Consider the following 21,869-nt stretch of genomic DNA (forward strand, 5'->3'; position numbering starts at 1 on the left):
CCATTGCCAAACAAGCCATGCTACATACTGTAAGTCATATTCATCCATTCATCTATCCATTTCCTACCGCTTATTCCCTTTGGGATCGCGGGGGGTGCTGGTACCTATCTCAGCTACAATCATATTGAAATACTATTCAGTCAATGTTGGAAAAGAACATGCAGAATACAGAAAGAGGAATGACAATAAAAGCCAAATTGTTTTATGTCCCTTACAAAAAAATATATATACTCGTAGTGCAAGGATCTAAATTATTGGGGAAAATGGCTCTAAGGATTTGTGTCTTGTGACGTCTCCACTTGAGGCGTAGCTCCTTATGCAAAACATTTCCTTTTAATCCACCAATCAGAGCGCAGGTTACAGGCAAAAACAACGCAGAGACGACGCATCTCACCTCCTGATTGGTTAACTGGGTGGCTTCGTACAGCGTATGAAGCAAAACTCCCAACTCTCGACTCGCGATTAAATAACAAATAAAACCTCACATATTGGCATACCATTTGACAGTTTTTTTCCTGAGGTCTTTAACATGGTATCATTTTCTTTGAGATATTTTGCATTTGAATTTTTTTTTCACATACTTAACAAAATGAAACAATATTCAGTTATCACCTAGGACCTACTCAAGGACACAATGTATAGACTAACAACATATACTTTAAAATTCACAACAATATAACATTTAAAAGACATGCTCAAAGCCTGTACTTCATACTGCAAGTAAATCAACGCATACTAATAACACTACAATACTACACAGGTAAAATACTACAGTCTTCCATTGCCAAACAAGCCATGCTACATACTGTACATTGAAATACTACTCAGTCAATGTTGGAGAAGAACATGCAGAATAGAGAAAGAAGAGGGACAATAAAAGCAAAAAAAAAGCCTAATTGTTTTATGTCCCTTACAAAAAAATGTATTTACTCGTAGTGCCCATCCATCCATCCTCTACCGCTTATTCCCTTTGGGGTCGCGGGGGGCGCTGGTGCCTATCTTAGCTACAATCGGGTGGGAGGCGGCATACAACCTAGACAAGTCGCCACCTCATCGCAGTATTGACTCGTAGTGTAAATATCTAAATTATTGGGAAAATGGCTCTAAGGCAGTGGTTCTTAACCTGGGTTCGATCGAACCCTAGGGGTTCGGTGAGCCGGCCTCAGGGTTCGGTGGGGGTCAGGATAAACCTGACTCATCGTGTAAATAAAAAATTCTCCCTATCGGTGTACTATGGATAAGGCAACAGCAGAAGTCACACTGATTTTCAGGTGGGTAATTTGTAAGTTAATGCACTGTGTTGATTTTGTTCTTTGAAAAAGGTGATGTTCATGCATGGATCATTTTGTGCACCAGTAGAAAAAATATACAACTTTGTCTTGAATTTGAAAATGTATAATTTGTTTTCACTAAAGAAGGGTTCTTTGAATGTGCAGATGAAACTGGTGGGGTTCGGTACCTCCAACGAGGTTAAGAAACCACTCTATGGACTCGTGTCTTGTGACGTCTCCACAGCTTTCTACTTGAGGCGTAGCTCCTTGTGCAAAACGTTTCCTTTTAATCGACCAATCAGAGCACAGGTTACAGGCGAAAACAACGCAGAGGCTACGCATCTCGCCTCCTGATTGGTTAACTGGGCGGCTTCGTACAGCGTGTGAAGACAAACTCCCCACCCTCGACTAGCTGCGGTACAACTGTCGCGGCTAAATAACAAATAAAACCTCACATTTTGGCGTGCCATTGGAACGTTTTTTCTGAGGTTTTTAACATGGTATATATAGATATTTTGCATTTGAATTTTTTGTCACATACTTAACAAAATGAAACAATATTCAGTTATGACCTAAGACCTACTCAAGGACACAATGTATAAATTAACAACATACACTTTAAAATTCACAACAATATAACATTTAAAAGTCATGCTGAAACCCTGTACTTTATACTGCAAGTAAATCTATGCATACTAATAACACTACAATACTAAACAGGTAAAATACTACAGTCTTCCATTGCCAAACAAGCCATGCTACATACTGTCATATTGAAATACTACTCAGTCAATGTTGGAGAAGAACATGCAGAATACAGAAAGAGGAGTGACAATAAAAGCAAAACAAGCAAAATTGTTTCATGTCCCTTACAGTCCCTTACAAAAAAATATATATACTTGTAGTGTAAATATCTAAATTTTTGGGGAAAATCTCTCTAAGGATTCGTGTCTTGTGACGTCTCCATTTGAGGCGTGGCTCCTTATGCAAAACGTTTCCTTTTAATCGACCAATCAGAGCGCAGGTTACAGGCAAAAACAACGCAGAGACGACGCATCTCGCCTCCTGATTGGTCAACTGGGCGGCTTGGTACAGCGTGTGAAGCCAAACTCCCCACCCTCGACTCCCTGCGGTACAACTGTCGCGACTAAATAACAAATAAAACCACACATTTTGCAAACGTTTCTGGCCGGCGGTTCACAATTCACGTCAAGTTGCGTGACCAGAGACGAATTGTGACATGAAAGAAAAACAAAACGCTCAAAATAACGCCATGAGTAGTTCAAAGTCATTAGAACAAAGACGATAAACAAGCCCACGGCGTGGATTCGCCTCCACAACACATAATGTTTGAAATGTTTTTCATAGTAAACCTTACCACATCTTCGTATGTCCTCGGGTGCTCGTTTCCAAGCCAGTCCAGTCTCCCGGGTAAGAGCTGTCGAAAACAAGAATCCGCCCCACAGAAAAGAGCACATTTAGCGTGTAAAAAGTAAGCGACGAGACACAACATACACATTGGCAGCATTAAAGAGTAACAAGTTGACTTGACTACCGCATAAGCTTACCAACAAGAATACACACACCTGATAGTCCTCTAGTTCGCTGACCAGGACCTGAAAGATGCACCAAAACAGACAATTAAATGCGGATTAACTACTTGGAGATGTCAATAGAGATGAACTTGGCAGCTATTTATTTATTTTGATTTAAATAAAGTGGTTTAAGGCAATGCTAGCAGGAGCAGCTCACCTCGGCAGCTCTCCGACACGGACCCGTTGAGAGAAAGCGAGATATCAAGTAATAGAGCTCTGGAATAAATAAATAAATAAGAATGAGGCTGTTTACAACAACAGGAACAATATGGTAGTAAACTGAGCTATCAATTGGTGTTACTTGTGCGGCTTACCCGACTCAAGGAGCGAAATGTTCCGATTTTTGGCCATTGAATCGGATGTACTTTAGGAAAAGTGAATCGCAATGATATGATAACGAATAGAATATGATATATATTTATTTAATGTCGGTTACACCGCTCTGACCCCCCTCCGCGGTTGCTGTCGCTTGGTATTCGGCCTGTTTGCAGTCGCCATTGGAAGGATGAGGCCTCGGCGATACCACTTACTTCCGCCGCACACCGGAAACACGCAGCGAGATGATAGAAGGGGGAGGAGCCAGCGCAACAAAAGACAAACCGGCCACACGCTGACCTGTCGCGTAAAAAGGCGATTTATGTGCTTTGTTTTCCAACATGACGTCAAAATGACGGAGGGCTTCTTTGAAATGCGAGGCGACACCCCCCTTTTTAGCAAGCAAAGTCGGGAGTCCGGTGCGTGACGTCATAGATCAGGGGTCACCAACGCGGTGCCCGCGGGCACCAGGTAGCCCGTAAGGACCGGATGAGTCGCCCGCTGGCCTGTTCTAAAAATAGCTCAAATAGCAGCCTCTATTTTTTGAAATTGTATTTATTTACGAGCAAGCTGTTCTCGCTTTGCTCGACATTTTTAATTCTGAGAGAGACAAAACTCAAATAGAATTTGAAAATCCAAGAAAATATTTTAAAGACTTGGTCTTCACTTGTTTGAATAAATTCATACATTTTTTTACTTTGCTTCTTATAACTTTCAGAAAGACAATTTTAGAGAAAAAATACAACCTTGAAATTATTTTAGGATTTTTAAACACAGATACCTTTTTACCTTTTAAATTCATTCCTCTTTTTTCCTGACAATTTAAATCAATGTTCAAGTATTTTTTTATTGTAAAGAATAATAAATACATTTTAATTTAATTCTTCATTTTAGTTTCTATTTTTTTGACGAATAATATTTGTGAAATATTCTGGCATATCTAGAAAATATGTAGAATCCAATTCAAATCTTATTTCAAAGTCTTTTGAATTGCTTTGAAAAATTTTTTTCTGGAAAATCTAGAAGAAATATGGATTTGTCTTAGTTAGACATATAGCTTGGTCCAATTTGTTATATATTCTAACAAAGTGCAAATAGGATTTTAACCTATTTAAAACATGTCATCAAAATTCTAAAATTAATCTTAATCAGGAAAAATTACTAATGATGTTCCGTAAATTATTTTTTTTTGTTTTTTCAAAAAGATTCGAATTAGATAAGTTTTTCTCTTTTTTTTTCCCGGTTGAATTTCAAAGAGTCGAAATTGAAGATAAACTGTGTTTCAAAATTTAATTTTAATTTTTTTCCTGTTTTCTCCTCTTTTAAACCGTTCTATTAGGTTTTTTTTTTTTCATAATTTATTCTCTACAAAAAACACGTAAAAGGAAAAAAAATGTACTACGGAATGACAGACAAATACCCATTTTTTTTTATATGTATATAGATTTATTTATTAAAGGTAAATTGAGCAAATTGGTTATTTCTGGCAATTTATGGAAGTGTGTATCAAACTGGTAGCCCTTCGCATTAATCCGTACCCCAGAAGTAGCTCTTGGTTTCAAAAAGGTTGGTGACCCCTGTCATAGAAATGCTTGCTGTAAGTTTTTTTTAACTTTTAATTATAAATGAGGTGGCGACTTCTCCAGAGTGTACACCGCCTTCCGCCCGATTGTAGCTGAGATAGGCACCAGCGCCACCCCAAATTTTTATTTTATTTTATTTTTTTTTGCCTTTATTTAACCAGGTAAAATCCCATTAAGATCAATGATCTCTTTTCCAAGGGAGACCTGGCCAAGAGGGCAGCAGCAGGGTTACATTAAAAACAGTAAACAACACATAAAACATCACATTTACAACATTAGAACTTGCTCATATGACACATGTGCATACAGACAAGGTAGACTGCAATCCTTTCACAGAAGCTTTAAACTCATTTAACGTAACAAGGGTTTGAAGTTGAATATTCGATTGTAGGTTATTCCAAGCCTTCGGTGCTGAAAACCTAAATGCTTTCTTGCCCAATTCAGTTCTTACTTTGGGGACGACAAATTGAAGAACATTCATCGGACGGAGATTGGGCCTTCCTTGTTTTTTGTTAAAAGACAAGATAGATAAGATGGGAGTGATACAAAGAATGGTTTTATAGATGAAAACATACCAATGAATGAGGCTTCGAGAAAATGGATGGATTGTTGGATATTTATAAAAATCAGCATTTACAAACAGACGAGAAAAAATAATCAACATATGTACGAAAACAGTACAAAAACATTACAAAATAAAACAGAACAGCGCCAGGGGGTTCTAAATTCAAAGTAACTAAAATAGGTTTTTAATGTAGTTTTAAATCTTTTTTAAAGGCGCAAAAGACAGGTCGGGTATTGAGAAACTTACATTTATGAACATAACATTTTGCCAATAGAATAATGAGGTTGCAAAGGTAAAATTCATTTTCAAATTTTTGTTCATACAATGTAAAAGCAAATATCACATCTTTAAAACAAAGCACAAATTGGGCGGTATAGCTCGGTTGGTAGAGCAGCCGCGCTAGCAACTTGAGGGTTGCAGGTTTGATCCCCGCTTAAGCCATCCTAGTCACTGCCGTTGTGTCCTTGGGCAAGACACTTTACCCACCTGCTCCCAGATCCACCCACACTGGTTTATATGTAAAAATTACATATTGGGTTTCAATATGTAAAAAGCTTTGAGTCACTAGAGAAAAAGCCCTATATAAATATAATTCCCTTCACAAATTTGTGCTCGCTCTAAGTAAAGGGTATGCAATACGGCAAATGTCGGTGTCGATAACAAGTAAATACAAGAACATTGCCGTCTGACTTCAATTTATTGCTTACTTTGATCTTAATTTGTTGATTCAGATTTGAATCATAATAAACTCCAGGACAAAGATTGCCGTTAAACAAAAACACATTTAATCAACAAACTTAGAAAGTTATTGTAAATACCTCAATAAAAGGACAATGTATTCAAATGGTGTTTTGCCCCCGTTACTTGTTTGCACACAATTATCCATCCATCCATTTCCTACCGCTTATTCACTTTGGGGTCGCGAGAGGCACTAGTGCCCATCTCAGCAACAATCGGGCGGAAGGCGGTCCCTTGAACAAGTCGCCACCTCAGATAGACAACATTCACACTCACATTCGCACAATTACTTAGAACATAATTATATACACCGAAACTAAATGATTCATTCAAATCAGTTGGGTCTTAGTAGTATTCCCTGAGTTTGTTAATACAATACAAAGTATGATGGTGTGTAATTATACCATATGAGCAACAAAAAAAAGACACATTCACTGAAAATAAACAGAAAACTCAAAAGTATCGATCCTTATACCCTGAGTTAGGTAATGTAATACAACAGCAACTAAACAAAAAAGAAAACATTTCCAAGAAAACGTTAGAGGATTATTTCAAAGTATTGATATTCTCCTGCTGGTATTGGTAATGTGTAAACATGTTCTTCTTGCTCCTTGGAGAGGAGGCTTGCCTATTTCCTAGATCTTGACTCATTGGCACTATCCTGTGGTTAGTTTAATACTGCAACCACCAGTGCCATCCTGTGGACAAAGATGGTATTGCTATCACCCTCTTGGTTTTAGTAATATCTTGGACAATGACACTTGGCTCCTCTTGTACCTGCTACTATATTTTAACTCACAAGCGCAACTCTGCGGTCAGAGGTGGTACTGCAAAAATAGTGTAGTTCACTTGATTATACATGGGGAACTTAAAGGTCTCACTTTGTGACAGGGATCCATTCCACATAAGTTGCTGACATTAAGTACACATGTAAGGTCTAGCTTGCTGTTGTCCTACCCTCCCCGCTGTATGCCTGTGAGACCTGGACTGAATAAAGCTGGCACGGTAAACAACTCAACACCTTCCACATGAGATCCCTCAGGAGGCTGCTCAACATCAGGTGGCAGGACAAGATCCCAGACAATGAGGTCCTCCACAGGGCTGAGATGGAGAGCATCTATGCCATCCTCAAGCGTTCCCAGCTGAGATGGGCTGGCCATGTGTGCCGAATGTCAAACAAACGCCTACCAAAAATGCTTCTGTATGGTGAACTGCACCATGGAAAGCGCTCACGCGGCGGACAGCGGAAACGCTCTAAGGACGCCCTAAAGACCAGTCTCAAGGGCTGTGGTCTGGACCCAGAGACCAGGGAAAGCTGATGCCCAACACCGTTCAAACTGGCGCTCTGCAGTCTGGCATGGTGTAGCAGACTTCGAGGAAAAACGCATCCATGAAGCCGAACAGAAGCGACAGCTCCGCAAGACCAGAGACTGTTCCTCCCTCTCAGCCAGCCACCCCCCAGCCATAACCTTCCCTCACTGCAGCCGGTCATTCTGTGCAAGGATTGGCCTCATCAGCCATCTTCGCACACACAAATCAACGTGAAGTCACCTGGTCATCTTCGAAAACGAAGGACGAACATGATAGTTCGGTCTATGGTGGAATTGAATCTAAAAAAAAACAAAAAACAGTGCGATGTAGTGTATTCCTACACCTCAATGACAACTGTTGTTCAATGAATACTTTACAGCTCTTGTATTGATCTCATTGGGTCGTATGATGAAGATGAAAGGGTGTATGCACCTGTATTGCTGCAGCAGTTATGCTGATGTTGATACCTGGGAACTTCACACTATTTTCCTGTGAGATCTCAAGAAATTATATCAACACAATAAAAGGGGCAGTTTTGTGTGAGCATGGAATATAAAATACAGTGCATCCAGAATTTTCCACATATGTTACAGCCTTATATATATAATTATAAAATCTATGTATATATGTATTCACAGCCCTTGCTCAATACTTTGTTGATGCACCTTTGGCAGCAATTGCAGCCCCAAGTCTTTTTGAATTCAATGCCACAAGCTTGGCACACCTATCTTTGGACAGTTTTGCCCATTCCTCTATACAGCACTTCTCAAGCTCCATCAGGTTGGATGGGGAGCATTGGTTTTCATCCATGCTGCATTCATATTTCCCTCTATCCCAGTTTCTGCCACTGAAAAACATCCCCATATCATGATGCTGCTGCCACCACCATGCTTCACTGTAGCGATGGTACTGTCCTGGTGATGAGCGGTGCCTGGTTTCCTCCAAACACGACGTCTGTCATTCACACCAAATAATTCAATCTTTGTGTCATCAGACCAGAAAATTTTGTTTCACATGGTCTTGAGAGTTTTTCAGGTACATTTTGGCAAACGTTTTACTATAAAAATGGCTTCCGTCTGGCCATTCTACCATACAGGCCTAATTGATGGGATTGTTGACCAGATGGTTGTCCTTCTTAAAGGTTCTTTTTTTTCCCCACAGAATAATGATGTAGCTCTGACAGGGTGACTCATGTCCTTGGTCACCTCCCTGACTAGATTAAGATGAATGCAGCAATGTACAAAGACTTCCTGGATGAAAACTGATGCTTTCCATCCAACCTGATGGAGCTTGAGAGGTGCTGCACAGAGGAATGGGCAAAACTATCCAAAGACAGGTGTGCCAAGCTTGTGGCTTTAAATCTCAAAATTATTTGAGGTTTTAATTGATGCCATGGGTTCATTAACAAAGTATTGAGCAAAGGCTGTGAGTACATATGTAAATATATATTTTTTTTATTTACATTTTTAATACATTGCCTTCCCGGGTGCGGCACCGCTGCTGCCCACTGCTCCCCTCACTTCCCAGGGGGTGAACAAGGGGATGGGTCAGATGCAGAGGACACATTTTACCACACCTAGTGTGTGTGTGACAATCATTGGTACTTTAACTTTACTTTAAAACAACATTTTGAAACTTTTCACGTTGCAATTATGGGTATGGTGTGTAGAATTTTGAGGACAAAATTAATTTAGTCCATCTTGGAATAAGGCTGTAACATAACAAAATGTTGAAATAAGTGAAGCACTGTGAAAACCTTCCGGATGCACTGTTTGTTCACAGGTTCATCCCGTAATTAGAAAACTGTGAAGAATTTACTCTTTCCTTTGACAAATATAAATAGCAACATATCACATCTTAGAACAATGCAAGATGTGGTTAATAATATAAAATTAATATATTTTTAAGTGTACAAATCAGTGGTTTAAAACCATGTAGAAACGTGAGATCAAAAACGCTCCCAAACTGTTCCACTATGGGAGCGCTCACTTTTGGCGCCGCTGGTTGACGTGATGCGGCTCCTGTGAGCTCATGACGTCGTCAATGGAAACTGGGGAAAAAAAGCGATCCAGCATCTTTGCGATCTTCTTCTGAGTTACGCCGTGTTTGTTCCGCCTTCAAAATAAAACGTACGTTTCAGGATGTGCTTCATTCCGTGCATAGGCCAGATTTTCAATACAATGACAACATTTTACTTCTCCAGCTCAAAGGGATCAAACTTCCAGCTGGTGTTGGGCTCACAAAAGTCCACTCGGTATCCTCTCTGCAAGGCCTACATGCAACAAAAAATAAGATGGTCACCTGCATGGCTGCATGAGACTCAAAGTGTTTAACCAGAAGCAACAAAACTAACCATACTGACATAAGGCTTCATCTCCCAGGCTTGCAGGTTTGTGTTGTCGATGATGATAGGAGAGCGGCTGTCATGCATAGCGTTGCTAGCTGCAAGACAGTTGGACATAAACATGTGATGTTTGTCAATGAGTAGAGTCTTTGAACGGTTCTTTTCACAGTTGCAAGGCATTTTAAATTAAATTTTCCCATGTTGCCTTCATTTGTGCGCTACCTTACTGGACTGGAGTCACACTGACTGAAACACCCCACAAAATAGCCAAAAAAAGATCCACACACCAAGCAGGAGAGATCAATGTTGCATGGACTTCATTTACATATTGTTAATTTTCATTTTATTTCTATTCACACATAGTATTATAGATGCATTATTTATTGGCTTTTTTATTTCTTGTATTGATAAAATGCTCTAAAGTTGCTTAAAATTGATTTGCATGGAGGTCATCTGTAGCCTGTGGAGTTTTTATTGTGCCACAATGGTAGCCGAATGGTTAGAGTGTCCGCCCTGAGATCGATAGGTAGTGAGTTCAAACCCCGGGCAAATCATACCAAAGACTATAAAAATGGGACCCGTTACCTCCCTGCTTGGCACTCAGCATCAAGGGCTAGAATTGGGGGTTAAATCACCAATAATGATTCCTGAGTGCGGTCCCTGCTGCTGCTCACTGCTCCCCTCACCCCCCAGGGGTTGATCAAAGGTGATGGGTCAAATGCAGAGAATAATTTCGCAACACCTAGTGTGTGTGTGACAATCATGGGTACTTTAACTTTAACTTTCTTGGGCGTGAGAAAACTCAAAATAATCACTTTCACTTTCAATTATGGAAGTTTACAAAGGAAAACAACTTGTGTAAAATTTGATTACTATTTTACAATATCTCCCACAAATAGAGTATACATTTGTGAAAAATTTAATTATTCTAATCCAAATCCTATTTTATAACTTCTACGAGTGATTATTTTGCTCATAAAACGAGCAACTTCTAAAAAAAATATATACAAAAAAAAATGTAAGGAGCCACAGTCTTTTTAACGACTCTTTGAATACATCTCTTAAAAATCTGTCTCCCTTCATTGATCCATAAATGTAATCTCTAATAATAATAATAATAATAATGCAACTGAGCCTGAATCTATTCATTACGGTCCATAACTCATGATTATACCAGTTTTGTATAACCTCAGTAGTCAGTCCTCTAATGTGCATCATTAACGCCTCACATTTTAGCAATATTTCCGACATTATACAGTATCTCGTCAAGAAATCAAACTTAAATAAAATTTAGTAGTCAGTGTACAGCAGGGGTGTTCAACTCGTTTTCATTGAGGGCCTTATCGCAGTTTTTACATATCTAATGTGTTTTTTACAGTGCACACATTTTAATGGATAACTTGTTCTGAAATCATATAAATCAAACAGATATTTAAGTATATTCCTTGTTTTTTACCCCCCCAAAATTGTGTAATGTATGATAATACATATGTTACATTGTTATATAATACTAAAGTTTAAAGGGGACCTATGATGAAATTTGTCTTTTCGGACTTATACATGTTGTTAAAAAGTTAGATAGTCGTGTTAAACAATGTCAAAATATCAAATCATAAAGTTGCTTGCAAACAGTTTAAAATTTTCAGTTTGCGAAAAGATGACATCAAGGCGAGCTGGATGCCCTTATTCAGACATTACATCTAGCTCTCAACCAGCTGGAGATGAGCTCCACCACCACTACAACGTAGTATTAAGTATTAATTTCATATAATCTTGGGATGCACATAATAACAGCGAAGTGCAACAGGCAGTGATGTAAATTTGACCATAGGCAGCCATTGTTATGCTGCGAGTCTGATCTATCAACGAGTGTGCAGGTTTACCTAATGATATGACCGGCGAATGTTGAAATTTATTTTCGGCTGTCTGGAAGAAAATAGCCGTGGCAACTTTAAAATACACATTTAAAAAAAAAAAAAAAAAAAACTTCTAAAGAGGGTGGGGCGTAGTTTCAATTACAATCTGGGAAGGCTTTTCCACGTACGATCAGCTTGCATACCGACTGAAAAAACGGGTAAAACTTAGGGACTATGGAGCAAAATGCGCACAAAATTGAAACACAAAGCATATCCAAATCATGCTTCCTACAGGACCCTTTTAAAAGATATGCAACTGAATTGTTAAGCTTCCATTCTAGTCACCTTTAAAATAAAATATACTGGGGGGACTCCACCCTGGAGCACGGCGGGTCCAAATAGAGTGCAGTACATGTTTTTTTTTTCTGTCAAAATGAAGATACCGTAAACAGAAAGATATTATTATTTCCAGGCTTTCGCAGGCCACGTGAAATCGCCTTGAGTTTGACACCTGTGGAGTACAACTTGAATAGAAGTACAAATTTACTTTACACTGAAAACGAGTCAATGAAAATAGTAACACAAATGTGTCCTGCCTACAGGCAACAGCGTTAGTAACGTCAGGATCTGGGGATGCCGATGGCACTCGCCTCAATGCGATGGCCATTCAGCCAAAACAAAACATTGGACATTAAAACTTTTTAGCCAGGGTTAAAGTAAACAAGTGTGTGAACAAATTGAGACCTTAAGCACCGAGCTAAGTGAAAGAATGGCTGAGCTACGAGAAGAGGTAATCTCGCAGGTGTGCTGGCAATATTCCCCATTATCAAGGTGCGTTCTTATTCAATTGGCCCACTTTTTTGTTTATCCTTGAATAGTGTCGCCATAGTAACTTGAAATGTTCCCGATTTCAGACACGCCTATCGGCGCAAATTGAGACCTTTCCAACGGTGAAACCTATGTGGCGGTTTGTTGGCCGGTTTATCTTGTATTAAACAAAAAATGTTTTTGTATTTGCGTTAATAGCGTTGCCATGGTAACACGAAATGTTACCAATTCAGCCATCGGCGCCAACGAGACTTTTCCGACGGTATAACGCATGGGGGGGTGCTTTGGCTGGTTAGTCTCGTAGTGGCGGTAATAGAAACGGGCAGAACAAGAAGTTGAATAATAATAAAATTAGAAGTATGAGCAATAACAATATGGGCCTGCTTGCATGCAAGCACCCCATTAACTGCTGTTTAGCAGTCCCATAATAATAAGATTGACCATACGTCCTTTTTTTCCCCCTGACATGTCCTCTTTTGTCCGGGCGGGTTTTCTTAAATGCCTCAAATGTCTGGCGTTTTGAGTCAGGATTGCGTGTATTTTCAATGTACGTACATGGTTAAAGAGTTAAAAACAAAACAAATTGTGAAGGGGTGCGCACGCAGCAGAATTCATGAGAGAGGAGCAGAGACAGACAAAGCGAGAGAGCGAGATAGACGATTGCTCGTTAATCAAGGCATACTTGATCAACAGCCATACAGGTCACACTGAGGGTGGCTGTATAAATAACTTTAACACTTTTACAAATATGCGCCACACTGTGAACCCACACCAAACAAGAATGACAAACACATTTTGGGAAAACATCCGCACCGTAACACAACATAAACACAAAAGAAAAAATTCCCAGGACCCCTTGTAGCATTAACTCTTCCGGGACGCTACACTATACACCCCCCGCTACCCCCTACAACCCCAACTCAACCCCGATTACGTCACATCAAATATTCCACTTTGAAAAATAATTTTGGTGGAAGATTTTACATATTTTGTGTGTTTGCCATAAAAAAAACAGGTTTCTTTGACAAAAAAGGGCGTAAAACAAACAAACAAAAAACAACACAAAAAAAATAAACCATTTTGAAATGAAGAATAGATCTGAACTTGATGCAGACTCTAGAGATTCAAGCGTTAAATATAAAACATATGTATGCCCTGGCACACCATTATCATCATTTCATGACTGAAGCAAATCACTTTTTACACTTTTATACTAAAATAAATACACTTGCAACTTATTGAATAAAAACATAGAAAAAACTACCAGCAGCGGTAAAGTTTAGATCCATGAAGGAAAGAAGAGAGTGAATGAATGTTTATAACTGAATACATTTACATACGCATACAAATTTGTCTCTTTTTAAAAAAAAAATTATTTTAATGAATTAAGTAATTTTTATCAATCAATCAATCAATGTTTATTTATATAGCCCTAAATCACCAGTGTCTCAAAGGGCTGCACATACTACAACACAAACCACAACGACATCCTCGGTAGTGTCCACATAAGGGCAAGGAAAACTCACCCCAGTGGGACGTCGGGGACAATGATGACTATGAGAAACCTTGCAGAGGACCGCATATGTGGGCAACCCCCCCAAAGATCGTCTTATATTGGGATCAATACAATATTAGTATGACAACCTTTTTCCAAAACACAATATAGAATGTGAGATATAACAGGACAATGCATACGTTTATCAATTGTTTTCAAAATATTTACAAAAAGTGGGACCCCAAAATTTTGCTGTGGGACCCCATTTTTATGACCTGATGGGGTCCATGGGACCCCATTTTGAAAATTCCTAGCGCAAACACTGCTGTCAACAGAGGAGAAAAAAATATTTATTTCAATAAATATATTATTTATAAAGCAAGTTCATGTATCATTGGCTAATTTTCACCTAGTCCCGGCCTTGGCCTACTTCAGAATATGGTCAGCATACATCATAAGAAGAATAAATAGATACATTTTGGTGTATAAAACCATATGTGTGAATGCTTTAGAGCATTCACACAACTAGAAGAGGCAATTTCTGAAGGAATTGCGTGTGAATGTTCCAATGCTGAAGTTGAACTGAACTGAAATGCTGACAGAATGTGGTATAAATGTTAGAATAGTTTAAATGCTGAAATGGTTTGAATGTTAAAATTGTTTGAATGCTGAAATGGTTTGAATGTTAAAATTGTTTGAGTGTTAAAATTGTTTGAATTTTGAAATTGTTTAAATGCTGAAAAGGTTCGAATGTTGAAATTGTTTAAATGCTGAAATTGAATGTTAAAATTGTTTGAATGTTGAAATTGTTTAAATGCTGAAATGGTTTGAATGTTACAATAGTTTGAATGTTGGAAAGCTGACGCTAAACTGAAATACTAGTGAAATGTATAAATAGTTTGAAAGTGGAAATAGAATGTTAAAATGGTTTGAGAGGTGAAAAGCAGAAGCTGTACTGTCTTGGTATAGTTAGGAGAGTTAACATACTCCAAGAGGTTACAAAGTAACAATCTTTATATTTTAATTGTAAATGTATATAGTTTAGTTGCAAATGTATCACATTAGCTAAAAAGCTGGCAAAAAACACAGCATGCTAACAGGCTAACAGCAAGCCTACTTGTAACATGGCGCCAAGTAACAAAATCCATGAGTATTAGGTTTACAATGTACAATTTTAGCTATATAGTAGAAAAAAAAGAGAGAGAGACAGAGAGAGAGAGCAAGAGAGAGAGAGAGAGAGAGAGAGATAGAGAGAGAGAGAACCCTAACCCAAATTAATTATATGAGTATAAACTCATAACAAGGTTGCCTTGAGCACAAAGAGAACACAAAATTCCTTTAAAATAATAAGTGTTTACATTGTCTGTCAAACTATAAAAAGAAAACTCCATTTGTTTTTGGGCTTTCACCGAACCCTGCAATATGTGTAGTATATTGAATCTTTGCATCTGTGATGTCACATCCTTCCTTAATAAGTGGCCATTGTATCATGCCTTATAATTGTTCAGCAAGCATTCTAAGATACGATTTGGTAATTAACATGAGCATTAATCGCATTATACCTTATAGCTGTTCAGCTTACTATTCTAAGATACGGTTTGGTAATTTCCATGAGCGGCGATTGCATTATAGCTTTTAACTGTTGCGCAAGAAAGCAAGTTATATGACGCATGAGTACTGCTGGAGCTGCGGTTCATGGGGAACTGAAAGTATGAGTCGGGCATTTTTGTGAGCTAATAAATCGATCAGGGGTGTACAGAGTGCCGGCAGCTAACCTTTTTCAGGCCCGCGGCACATTCTAAAATTACTATTAAAAAAACGAGCATAAAACAGTGGAATAAAAGCATTCAGGTTAACTGTGACGAGAAAAAAATACTCAAAAATGCCATCCAGGTTATTTTGCAGTCATTGCTCAAAAAATAATAATGAATCAAAATCAATGTTATTATCTCTTAATATATTTAAGGCTCTAATTATTCATCCATCCATTCATTTCTACCGCTTATTCCCTTTCGGGGTCGCGGGGGGCGCTGGCGCCTATCTCAGCTACAATCGGGCGGAAGACTGTGTACACCTTGGACAAGTCGCCACCTCATCACAGGGCCAACACAGATAGACAGACAACATTCACACTCACATTCACACACTAGGGCCAATTTAGTGTTGCCAATCAACCTATCCCCAGGTGCATGTCTTTGGAAGTGGGAGGAAGCCGGAGTACCCGGCGGGAAACCACGCATTCACGGGGAGAACATGCAAACTCCACACAGAAAGATCCCGAGCCTGGGATTGAACCCAGGACTGCAGGACCTTTGTAATGTGAGGCAGACGCACTAACCCCCCTCTGCCACCGTGAAGCCTGGCTCTAATTATTCAACTTTGAAATATTTTTGCGCAAAATATAGCATATTTATGTGTTGTCTTTGACAAAATGGGCATAAAAAAACACGAAAAGATAATTAAAACTTATAATCGACGAAAATATCTGAAGTTGATATAAAAACTTAGGTGTTGAAAGTTAGAAAAAATAAATGACCTATTTTTAACACTTTTATGAGTGGGGCCCTTTTCTGTATCCCCCAATAATTTCAGTGGGACTTTAAATATAAATGTAATGAATTAAAATGAATAATTACCTGTTTAAGGCTCCAATGACTTCAAATCAAATATTCCACTTTGAAACTTTATGGGAGCACAATATTGTATATGTTGTGTTTTTGCCATAAAAAACAGGGTTTTGACAAAAGGGGCAAAAACAGCCCTAAATGTAAAAAAACAACAACTATATTTTGTATTGGTTTTGATAATAAAAAATATCAAAATAGTCTTTGAATTTTTAGTGTGTGGCCCTCAGTGAAAAAAGTTTGGACAACGCTGCTAAAGATGAATGTAATCTGTGCACCTCTTCTCTGGTTCCACTCGTGTGCCGCGCCAAGAAGGCCTGGATCATATCCATCATTTATCTCAAAGTAGTCGTCTGTGCTCAGTATTAAGCCACTGGGACCAGTTGAGAGCAACTCCCTAGCAGTGAGATTTAAAACATTAGACATACATAGAATTTGAAGAAAACAAACTCACAAGTGTACCTTGCCATTGTGGATTTGCCAGAGCCTGGTAGGCCGCGCATCAGGATGAGCACCAAGGACGGCCCGTCCAGTGGTCCGGAGTGACTCGGCTGCTCCCACGCTTGGCATCTGTCCTCAAAGTGCAATTCAGGTGCATCTCGGGACCACCTGGCATTTACGTCATCGCGAGCATCAAAACTAGAACCGCCACAATGCCTGTCCTGATAGACTGGGTTGCATTCAGGTGCTGGGAACCGAGGCTGAGGCTGAGGTGGGTAATGGTGGCATTCAGGTGCTGGGAACTGTTGGTAATGGTGGTCACTGGTGGGATACCAGTGCTGCGGTGGGGGGGTGTAATTTGGAAAAGGAGGGTGGTGCAATCTGGGTTCTGGTTGGTTTAGTGGCGGAAGAGGAGGATTCTGATTAGATGCAAACCTGTCAGAGTTCATGTTTTTTGGCCTTTTAGTATAGTAGGGCTCATTGTTATACCAATGGGACCAGGGTGCTTCTTTGTGTGCACTACTTCTCTGTCGGGGAGAATCTATCTCTGAAAGTCTGACTGTGTCTTCCACTGGTCTGGACCAGGGTGCTTCTTTGTGTGCACTGCTTCTCTGTTGGGGAGAATCTATCTCTGAAAGTCTGAATGTGTCTTCCACTGGTGTGTCCTGTGCTTCTTCAGATGCTTGGGCTGTTTGGAGACGAGCATCATTTTCCTCAGCAGCCTTTTCACAGATCTCCTCAATCTCCTTGTAAAAGGCAGTGAGTGTGTCCTCCACATCAGACGTGGGTGTGTTCTTCTCTGGTTGAAAGGATGGACCAATGAAGGCACTGCTCGTAATTCCCACCTGTTTCAAAACTCGTTTATAATCGTTGTCTTTCGTAGACTCTTTGGCTGTAGAGTCGTCTTCTTTACTCGATGTTTCTTTGTTCCCACATGACGTGTCCTCTTCAGACATCTGTAGCGCCGCAAATACAGCAGGTGGAAGTAAAACCCAGTTAGCTAAAATGGGCTTCGACAGAAGACCGAGCCAACCAACACAATGAGCGTTATCAATGACCGTTGAACATTGATATACTATAAATGCGACTATCAAAACATACTTACCGCTGTTTACACGAAGACATTAGTTGAACGAACGGTAGAGAAAGCAAGCTATAACATTGCTAAAGCTAACACTTGTTTACGGATGTGACGTCACTCGCTTCTTTTCCTTAGTTTGAGTGTTTACCACCATCTATAGGTCGGGGTGACACACTACACCAGGCAAGGGTCACCAACCTTTTTGAAACCAAGAGCTACTTCTGGGGTACTGATTAATGCGAAGGGCAACCAGTTTGATACACACTTAAATAAATTGCCAGAAATAGCCAATTTGCTCAATTTACCTTTAATAAATAAATCTGTCTCTCACTCTCTCTCTCTCTCTCTCTCTCTCTCTCTCTCTCTCTCTCTCTCTCTCTCTCTCTCTCTCTCTCTCTCTCTCTCTCTCTCTCTCTCTCTCTCTCCATATATATATATATATATATATATATATATATATATATATATATATAAATGGGTATTTCTGTCTGTCATTCCGTCGTACATTTTTTTTCCTTTTAGGGAAGTTTTTTTTGTAGAGAATAAATGATGAAAAAAAAACACTTAATTGAACGGATTAAAAGAGGAGAAAACACGAAAAAAATTAAAATTTAATTTTGAAACATATTTTATCTTCAATTTCGACTCTTTAAAATTCAAAATTCAACTGAAAACAATGAAAACAAAAAATATCTCATTCGAATCTTTTTGAAAAAATTAAAAAAAGAATTTATGGAACATCATTAGTAATTTTTCCTGATTAAGATTAATTTTAGAATTTTGATTTTAAATACGTTAAAATCCAATCTGCACTTTGTTAGAATATACAACAAATTGGACCACGATATATTTCTAACAAAGACAAATCATTATTTCTTCTAGATTTTCCAGAACAAAAATGTTAAAAGAATTTCAAAAGACTTTGAAATAAGATTTGATTCTACAGATTTTCTAGATTTGTCAGAATAATTTTTTTGAATTTTAATCATAAGTTTGAAGAAATATTTCACAAATATTCTTCGTCGAAAAAACAGAACCTAAAACGAAGAATTAAATTAAAATGTATTTATTATTCTTTACAATGAAAAAAAAAATATTTGAACATTGATTTAAATTGTCAGAAAGAAGAGAAAGACATTTAAAAGGTAAAAGGGTATATGTGTTTAAAAATCCTAAAATCATTTTTAAGGTTGTATTTTTTCTCTAAAATGGTCTTTCTGAAAGTTATAAGAAGCAAAGTAAAAAAATTCATGAATTTATTTAAACAAGTGAAGACCAAGTCTTTAAAGTATTTTCTTGGATTTTCAAATTGTATTTGAGTTTTATCCCTCTTAAAATGAAAAATGTCGAGCAAAGCAAGACCAGCTTGCTCGTAAAAAAAAAAAAAAAAAAATAGAGGCAGCTCACTGGTAAGTGCTGCTGTTTGAGCTATTTTTAGAACAGGCCAGCGGGCTACTCATCTGGTCCTTACGGGCTACCTGGTGCCCGCAGGCACCATGTTGGTGACCCCTGCTCTACACTTTTCCTGATGATTGTCCTGAGTTTTTTCTTTTTTTTCTATATTAATACTTTGTATTTTTTGTTGAAAATAGAGTTGTAGTTTGAATAGTCTGTTTTATCTTATCATGTAATAACATTCATAGACTATCACCAATAAGTTACTCCGTTTTATTTTTTCCACACCGGCTGTAAACTTAATGTAAATATATGAAAGTTGTAGTTTGACTGAATTAGTAGTAAAAGATATGGCTAAGTGGTAAGGTTGAATCCGGAGTCCCCAAACCTTTTGACACCAGATCCCACCCATCCATTTTCTACCACTTATTCCCTTTTGGGGCGCGGGTGCCTATTTCAGATACAATCGGGCGGAAGGCGCGTACACCCTGGACAAGTCGCCACCTCAACGCAGGGCCAACACAGATAGACGGACAACATTCACACTCACATTCACACACTAGGGCCAATTTAGTGTTGCCTATCCACCCATCCCCAGGTGCATGTCTTTGGAGGTGGGAGGAAGCCAGAGTACCCGGAGGGAATAACCCACGTAGTAACGGGGAGTACATGCAAACTCCACACAGAAATATCCCGAGCCCAGGATTGAGCCCAGGACTACTCAGGACCTTTGTATTGTGAGGCAGACGCACTAACCCCTCTTCCACCATCCTGCCCACATTGGGTCAAAATAATTTGTCTCTGTGCACACACACACATATATATATATATATACAGACATATATATACTTGATATATATACACACACACATATATATACATACATATGTACACACATATACACACACATTTATATATATACATATATATATATAATTTTTTTTTTCTTCCAAGATGGCGCTGCTGTAGTGGCTGCTGTTGGCAGGAGCTCTGTGCTCTTGTATCATCCTTTTGTGTTTCCCTCTTGTTTTCATGTGTTATTATATTTTTTTGCCTTTTGGTCCGGGACCCTTTGGGACTGTGTGACAAGGGGTGTCACTTTCGTGACCTCTGTGGTGCTTTTTTTGTGGACTTCTGGATCTGCCTCCCGGGAGCCTTTTGGCCATGGAGACCAGCTGCTGGGTCTCTGCCACACCGGAGTCGCTTTGGAGGGACTGGAGGAGATGCGGATGAGGGGACAGGGCTGCGGAGCTGGCACTGAGCGATGGGACGGAGAGGCTTCGCGGTGTCTTGACTGGGTGAGCAGGTGTCGGACACCTCAGTCTCCTTGGACGTATCATCGCTCATCCATGTGGACTGGACACTGGCCGGGAGTGGAGTCGGCTATCCTGGTTGCTTTGTTGGGTCTGCTTCTGTCTCTGGCCATCCTTTCTCCACCCCAGCGGACGATGGCGTGGAACACCGCAGAGGCCACCACAGTGGATATGTTTCTTTTACTTTTTATTCATAGCTGTATGTAGAAGTGTCTGGTTGTATCTGCTGCTTTAATGTCTTTAATGTCCCATGTGTTCTTTGATGTTTCCCTCTTACACACATGTAAGAGGGGTGTGTACTATGGCTATGAGTTGTTGTTTTTCCCCTTGGCCTCAGTCTGCACCACCTCTCCAGGGCCCAGGCTAAGACCGATTTTTTTTATTTTATTTTAATCTTCTATTTTTTTCTCCCCCACTTGTTTACCTGTATCTCATCTTTTTTTGTAAGGGGCGCTGGAAGCCGGCAGACCCTTCAGCGATCCTGTTCTGTCTCCCTTTAATGTTTGTCTGATCTTGAATGGGATTGTGCTGAAAATTGTAATTTTCCTGAAGGAACTCTCCTGACGGAATAAATAAAGTACTATCTAATCTAATCTAATCTAATCTATGCACATACATAGATTTACATAAATAAGATATATATTATATTTATGGTTGTCTTTTCCCTATACATACTTATTTATATTTGGTTGCTGTCTTGTCTCCGCAATTTCCCCTTTTATATTCTTTTTCTTTATCCACTTCTGCTCCAGGCCCGCTTGGTTAAACACTAAATATATCCAAACATTTAATAAAGTGAAATACAAATAAGGAAACAAAAGAAATATCCCCCACTTTTTTGTGAAGTAAATCTGTACAGCAGATAAGGCATGTACATCAACAACATAATTTGCCTGAGCAGGTGGACAGAATAATTTTTTTTTTTTTTTGTTTACCTTGGGATGCTGGCGGGCCATAGCTTGGGGACCTTGGGCTCAAGTTAAGCTTTGCTTCATTCTACTCCTTTTCCGACATGTTGAAATGTCCAAATGTAACCACATGATGGTCATTCATGTGACTTGCTAAACATGTCTGAAACAAATCCATCATAACTTTATTTTTAAAATTTTAACCA

General features: G+C 39.0%; 2 protein-coding genes across 7 annotated transcripts in view; both read right to left on the bottom strand.

Moving 5' to 3' along the window:
• The window catches only part of brwd1 (bromodomain and WD repeat domain containing 1), a 39,952-nt gene extending 36,551 nt beyond the window's left edge, over positions 1-3,401 (bottom strand). For 2 of the 4 annotated variants that reach the window (XM_061877295.1, XM_061877294.1), the window contains exons 1-4: positions 3,181-3,401; positions 3,024-3,082; positions 2,858-2,887; positions 2,650-2,709 (exon numbers count right to left, since the gene is read on the bottom strand). In XM_061877295.1, the coding sequence (XP_061733279.1) occupies positions 2,650-2,709; positions 2,858-2,887; positions 3,024-3,082; positions 3,181-3,217 (186 nt within the window). In that variant the 5' untranslated portion in view covers positions 3,218-3,401. The remainder of the gene's footprint in view (positions 1-2,649; positions 2,710-2,857; positions 2,888-3,023; positions 3,083-3,180) is intronic. The other 2 variants (XM_061877297.1, XM_061877296.1) reach the window with 1 other exon arrangement.
• Positions 3,402-6,091: 2,690 nt separating this feature from the next.
• On the bottom strand, positions 6,092-18,216 carry n4bp2l2 (NEDD4 binding protein 2-like 2). Of its 3 annotated transcripts, none has more exons than XM_061877300.1 (6): positions 18,072-18,216; positions 16,988-17,922; positions 16,804-16,922; positions 9,741-9,820; positions 9,574-9,650; positions 6,092-9,493 (listed from the first exon to the last, which is right to left on the bottom strand). In XM_061877300.1, exons 2-6 carry the CDS (start codon positions 17,920-17,922, stop codon positions 9,364-9,366), a joined length of 1,341 nt encoding a protein of 446 aa, XP_061733284.1. In that variant the 5' UTR covers positions 18,072-18,216; the 3' UTR covers positions 6,092-9,363. The 3 variants fall into 3 exon arrangements, with proteins under 3 accessions (XP_061733284.1, XP_061733282.1, XP_061733283.1); XM_061877298.1 differs by having other exon boundaries at positions 9,732-9,820; XM_061877299.1 differs by having other exon boundaries at positions 9,732-9,820; positions 16,988-17,976.
• Between the last annotated feature and the right edge of the window lie 3,653 nt (positions 18,217-21,869).

The sequence above is a fragment of the Nerophis ophidion genome, linkage group LG18 (genome assembly GCF_033978795.1).
Source record: "Nerophis ophidion isolate RoL-2023_Sa linkage group LG18, RoL_Noph_v1.0, whole genome shotgun sequence".
Classification (NCBI taxonomy): domain Eukaryota; kingdom Metazoa; phylum Chordata; class Actinopteri; order Syngnathiformes; family Syngnathidae; genus Nerophis; species Nerophis ophidion.